Raw genomic sequence first — 6,739 nt, 5'->3', positions numbered from 1 at the left:
TCTTTTTCTTTTCTAAGAATGGCTTAACTTGAAGTGCTGTAAAAAAAATTTTTGAAAAAAATATTATTTTAAGGTACTTTATGATATGTTGCCATACGGCAACAGCATACAATAGTGGATCTAACTTAGAATAAGTGTAAGCTTACTTATAATTAATATTTTTCCTCAGAAATGTTGGTTGTGTTGATTCAATTGGTGCTATTATACGCTTTATCACAGTACTTACTTACAATTGACACCTTATACATACTTTCCAACAACTTGTGCTTTTATTTATTCCATTCTTTTTTTTGCTGAATAATGATTTATCATTTTTTAGTTTCATTACATTTTTCATGAATATATTTAAATTGCAAATGTATACAGTTAAAACAAATATAATACTGTATATTATGTATCATAAAACATTGACATAAAACCAAAAACATTGCAGTTCATGAAAATTCAGCATTACGCAATCCCTTGAGAGGAAGACTATGGACATGAGCCCCCCCATCCCCCCATAATCCTTGAAAGATCACATTTTTTATGTATGAAACTTCACAAAGCAGTTTTTTCATGTGCAGGAAGAGCCAGTTCTGCCCTTTTCTTCTTTACCTTGTCATAGAATATGGCCGTGCTCACTGACGTAATGTTACCTGTATTCATATTTAATCAAAAGTAAAATTGCGATTTCAATTTGATTATATCCATAATACAAATGCCATTAACATACTACTAATCAACATTATATCAATAGTATTAATGTTGTTATTGTTACAGCTTAACAGAGTGCAGCTGACCTTGCTAGCTAGCTACACTATTGTAATAATGTCATTCCACTATTGCACAGTGTTGCCACTTGGCAACACATACGTTTGAATGATTTACCAAAAACTAATTTCATAAAAACTTTTTTGAGAGGTGAATATGTCATCATAACATCATAACAGTGACGTTTCCGATTTTTTTGTGTAAGTGACACGGACTGGTCTTTGTTTGTTACTGACGTTTTAGTTTGCTTTCAGCAACTACCGACAAGAGAGGGCAGTCTGTCAGAAATCTCACCACACAAAAAAAAAACTGCATGTCATGTGACTTAACCAAAGCACATCATTGGCTAAACTACCAATAAAAAAAGCGAGAATGTTCTCTTAAAGAGACAGTGGCAAGGAAATGAACACAAAGAGTATGTTGCCATATGGCCACCATGCGGTAGAGGGTTAATTTAGTTTAGTTGAGTTCTGTTTGCAGTAAAGCAGCCCATTTACTTTAGTCTAGTTAAAATGAAATGTACAGTAAAATAATAAAATGACACAACAAGTTTGATTTAGTCTAGTTTAGTTTAGTTTAATGCCCTCTGTGGTAAAACAACACAATTAGATTAGTTTTCAGCTTAGTTTAGTTTAGTCTAGTTTATTGTAGACATAGCGTAGAGCAGTGTTTCCCAACCGGGGTGCCGTCTGTCGAGAGCAGGGGTGCCGTGTAAAAAAATCATTTTTTAATATTTTGAAATTGCTAAAATGTTAAAAAAAGCATCTATTATATAATATCCATTTCTGATGTCGCCAATAATTAGAGATGCACCGAAATTTCGGCTGCCAAAATTTAGTTCACCGCTCAGGTTTCACTTTCACGTGGTGTGACGCTCTGCGTATTATCCGCTCTATGCGTGTGTGTGCTCCGCTCAGTCGCTCACGGCCCATGTGAGTGCTATTTTGTAGGGTGCCACAAGTTTGTTAAAATTTCCAAAGGGTGCCGCGACTAAAAAAAGGTTGGGAAACACTGGCGTAGACAACACAGTTAGATTTAGTTTAGTTTAAATTAATGCCACCTGAAGTATAGCAGCATTATCAGTTTAGTTTAGTTCAGTTTAGTTTATCCTTACTTTTATTAAGTATACCAATGATGACAGAATTTTCATTTTTGGGTGAACTATCCCTTTAAGAATAAGTTTAAGTATATTTTAATTATACTGGTAGTACGTATACTTATATCAGTGTACTAGTAGAATACTTAGTAAGTGTACTTTTTAATACTACTAGGGACTAAATTGGCCCATTTTTAGTATATAAACGTGTACTTATAAACATAGTAGTAAACGTTGTAAAAAGTTTTTATGTACTTCAAAAGTTATATATATATTTTTAAAGTATCCTAATAGCACACTTAAATAACCTTCTTGTTTGAAAGGGTAGTTTGGTTTAGTTTAATGTCTTCCATGATAAAACAACATGTTTAGTTTATTTTACTCTAGTTTAATGTAGTAAATAATGTCAAGTTTAGTGTAGTAAATAATGGCACAACAAGCTTTAGTTTAGATTTGCAGTAAAGCAGAACTATCAGTTTAGTTTAGCTACACTCTCTCTGCAATGAAACGTTTTCAAGCTGCTTAGTTTATTTCGGTTTAATGCATTCTGTAGTGAAGCAGCACAATTATTTTAGTTGATTTTCTCTGTCTACAGCACAACATGACAATCGGTTTCCTTTCTCTCGCTCTGTTTGTCTCTCTCTCTTTAGTTGAGCATTGTTTAGTTGTCTGACGGAGGGCGTGTTCTGTGGAATTCCCTCTGACAGTATCGATATGAAGCATTACATCACCTCTCTCCCTTTCTCTTTGTGTAGGCGTGTAGTTCCTGTTTCGAGAGTCTATGCTTGATGCTGAGACAGAGAGGAGGATATGAAGCCAGTCTGCTCTCTGTAAGTGTTTCTGCCGTTCACACATCCACCAGCATGAGTTTACAACTGCGCTGCTTATACACTCACAGGTACAGATACAGCTCTCTCTCTCTCTCTCTCTCTCTCTCTCTCTGTGTATGTGTGTGTGTGTGAGGATATCTAGTGTTGTCATTAGTTTTAAAGGCTCATAGATGATCGTCTTTAAATCTAATGATGTGCACAGATTTCTGAGGGTTGGTTTAGGAGATAAACATCATTAATCTAACAGAAAAGCAATGGAAGATGTCTTCACTAATATGGTTTGTAAGATCTCTTTATTTTTATTTGTGTATAAAAGAGAGTGTGTGTTAGTTATTTATGGATTGCTTATTTCTTAAACTAAGAGGGAAGTACACTTCAGAGTGTCGCTGCTTGTGTGTCTGATGTGTTTGCATTTGTATATTTAGATCAGTCCAAGAACACCAGGAAATCATTTTTCTTCAGGCGTTTTTTTTCCTGCTTGCATTGCATTGTGCTGCAGGTTTTTGTTTTAGATGGATTTTGTTCCTGGTCATTGCATGTTAAAAATGCACTCAGGTGCTTTCAGGGTCGTGAACACATCAGTCTAAATGATAAAATATTTCCACCAAACTAATGCCAGATATTCAGATCTCCTGTTTCAGTTCAACATTTAGCCATACTGACGTTGATTTATACCTCATTTGATTTAATAATGCTGCATCCACAAAAAATCCACAGACCAGAAACAGTTAATCCATCTCTGCTGCATGAGATATGATATCCTCTTTCAATTACAGTATTCTCACAGTATTAGTTCACAGTATTAGTTTACACTACAAAGTAGGCTTACTTATGAGGAAGTGAGATGCTGTACCATTTGCTTAGTTATAATAAATCTGACCGCATGCAGCAAGAGTTGCACACATGCACACTTAAAAATAAAGCTTCCAAAATGTTTTTTTTTTTTTTTGCAGAACCATTTTAGGTTCCAAAAAGAACATTTCTGTGAGCAGTTCTTTTTTCTTGGTGTGAAGAACATTCCAAAAAAACTATATAAGAAAGATTCCATGAATGTCAAAGGTTCTTCGTGGAACCATCGTTCCAATAAAGAACGCTATTTTAAGAGTGGAGATCAGTAATCAACAGCAAGTACAAGTCTGTTGTTTAGTGATTAAGGCCCGATGCTGCAGTTATTTTTGTTTAAGCATTATGAAGTGAGTCATGGGAATTTTTTTTGAGGACTATGCAAATTCACATGATTGTGAGTGTTCATGTTTGTGTCTCTAATCGTTGCTCTTGCTTGTGTGTGTTTTTAGCTTGGCCTTGGTCGTGACCTTGCTGCTGCTAACAGCTACATCTGGTAAGAATTACATTTTGCAGAATTTCACATTTTCACCTGTCAGTGTTTAATGGTAATTTGTCTGAAAAGCCAAACAACCAGCCACCTTTGTAAACAGCTACTGGTGATTTGAACAGGACTAGCGATCAAAATAATGTACTATATGTAGAGATTGAAAGAGAAACGTTACAGGAGGATGGATAAGTTTGGATGTAGGGATGAATTACTAGAAGCCGTAGGAGTTGGGGAATGCACCTCCACACCAGAAAGGTAAAAGAACAAGGAAGCAAATCTCAGACAGTAAGAAAAGGACTTATAAAGCACTGAAATAAGTCATAGAGAATCACCCTGATTGAAACAAACACACCCACACAAACACACACGTTTAGCTACAGGGTAACATGCCAGAGACTTTGATTATATCTGAATAAACTTAAAAAGGACTTGTACCCACAATCTTTACTAAAGATGGCAGTGTCAGGACTGGTTTCTGACATATGTAATAGTAGAACACATTGTCACTGCTATCAAAGTTTTCCCTGTTTAAAAGGGAACCCCCTTTAAAGCAAAAATAAAATGTGAAAAATAATATATATACAAACAAAAAGTAATGTTTGTGTGTGTGTGTGTGTGTGTGTGTGTGTGTGTGTGTGTATGTATTACACACAATAAGTAGTGTATGTTTTATTTGTATATATACTTTTGTATATACATACATACACACACATTCAGACACATAAACTTAATAATAGTAATAGTAACTTAATAATAGTAGTACACACACACACACACACACACACACACACACATAAAAAAGATGCCATTAAACAAATATTAATGATATACTATCTTTATGTTGTTTCTACATTAATTTCAAGATTGAATGTGAAATTATTGCAATATAAAAGTATATTTAAAACTGTAATGCGATTAATTATGATTAATTTCAGAAAAATGTGATTAAATAGTTACTTATTTAACCAATTAACAGCACTATATGTAATATAAATCTAACTATTATATATTATATATTTGTATATATAATAAACGGTGTATATACCATATATTATTGTGTGTAACATAATGCATATATACTATTATTAAGTTACTATTACTATTATTAAGTTTATGTATTTATATATGCTATATATTAGGGATGGGGAGATTCCCCGATTTGCTCGGTGCATCGGCATAAAAAGTTAACGATGTGATGCATCGGTTAAAAAGTTAACGTTGCGATGCATTTAATGCATGATTTAAAAAGTGTGCATCGGCTACAAGTTGTCATTTATATCGCGATGCATCGTTTCTAACATATTTGCATCGGTAAAACCCGATTCATTTATATAGAATTACTAGTGGATGCACTATACTTTTATTATTTAGAAAGTAACCAATAGTCTGCGACCAATATTTTATATGTAGATTGATTTCTCCTCTCTAAACTGTCTCTCAAGCGCGCTCTCTCATCACCGCTGCTGCTGCATGAATAAGCTCAAATGAGTTAATGTGTTTCTTATAGCAGTTAAAATGTAGTCATTTTCTGTATTATTTATTTGAATTTTAATTCAGTGATTTTAACTTTTGAGTTATTTTAATGCTTTAAAGAGCATCTTTAGATTGTAATGTTCTGCTATCTGTTCTGCAAACTATAAAAGGTACAGCTGTAATAAAACCAGAGAGAAAGGCTGCATGGCTAGAAACTGTAAAAAAAAGTCAAATAATAGTATGTAATAATAATAGTGATAGTAATAAACTGAGACAGTGGTAATATCATTATGTTCCTATTGGTCAGTAGAGGAGCTTAGATTAGCCTGACAGTTAGCCTGATTTAGACCAGGTTACACTCTTAAGAAAAATGGTTCTAAACAGTACCAGAAAAGGGTTCTTCGGCTTGTAACAATAGCAGAACCCTTTTTAGTGCTAAATAGAACCTTTTTTATAGGGTTCCATATAGAACCATGCTTTGAAAATGCTATATAGGACCTTATTGGTTTTATAAATAACCTTTTTAATGATAGTTTTTCATTAATATTACTATGTTAATGTCATTAATATTAGTATTATTATATATTATTTATTAATATTGTTTTATCTACCTGATCTACCTGGTCTTATAATATCTTGAAGTGTCTATTAGGGTTTTACATAAAATCAACAACAACGTGTCAATTGGGTACTTTTTTTAATGACATGTGAAATTGTAGCAAACATGACAGTGTTCTAACAGCAGAATACATGAATGAATGACAATGGACATTGAACATAAATAAATGCTTAAAGAAGTTACATTTTCACAGAATGTTCTTTACATTATAAAGAACGATTTTATGTAAAACAGTAAATCACACACATACACAAAAAAAGACTTTAGCTGGGTTTTCACAGGCAGAGTCACATTTTGGTGTGATTGAATGGCAGTTTCTCTCTGCAGATGACGAGGTTGTAGGATGTGACAGCATCTGAAAAGCACAATTGAGTTTAGATATACAATGTGTTTTCTTTCATTTGTTTATGTGAAAACAATTGTTTATGAAGAAGGCCAAAAGTAGTATGTGAGCACTTCACAATCTTGTGGGATAGTTTTAATATTTTTTGTGACTGGGTATGTTTATACATAAACCCAAGTAATAATTAAAAAAATCTAACAATATGAATTTTAATGACTTTGTGGAGAAGAGGAGAGAAGTTTCCACAGCTTAGCAGAGCTGCACACACTTACATGTAACAAAAAAAAAAAAA

The 6,739-nt window shown here is 33.4% G+C and overlaps 1 protein-coding gene across 5 annotated transcripts in view; it reads left to right on the top strand.

Annotated features, from left to right (window-relative positions):
• The window catches only part of LOC107670092 (butyrophilin subfamily 1 member A1-like), a 14,567-nt gene that overhangs the window by 1,141 nt on the left and 6,687 nt on the right, over window positions 1-6,739 (top strand). For 3 of the 5 annotated variants that reach the window (XM_016462573.1, XM_016462572.1, XM_016462574.1), the window contains exons 2-3: window positions 2,605-2,747; window positions 3,975-4,018. In XM_016462573.1, coding sequence (XP_016318059.1) covers window positions 2,638-2,747; window positions 3,975-4,018 — 154 coding nt within the window. In that variant the 5' untranslated portion in view covers window positions 2,605-2,637. Of the gene's footprint in view, window positions 1-2,604; window positions 2,748-2,905; window positions 2,958-3,974; window positions 4,019-6,739 lie in introns of those variants that run through there. The other 2 variants (XM_016462575.1, XM_016462576.1) reach the window with 2 other exon arrangements.

Source organism: Sinocyclocheilus anshuiensis, unplaced genomic scaffold (assembly GCF_001515605.1).
Source record: "Sinocyclocheilus anshuiensis isolate Anshui unplaced genomic scaffold, SAMN03320099.WGS_v1.1 scaffold48, whole genome shotgun sequence".
Classification (NCBI taxonomy): Eukaryota; Metazoa; Chordata; class Actinopteri; order Cypriniformes; family Cyprinidae; genus Sinocyclocheilus; species Sinocyclocheilus anshuiensis.
Note: the sequence above shows the minus strand (reverse complement) of the source record. Positions and strands in the feature narration are given on the sequence as shown.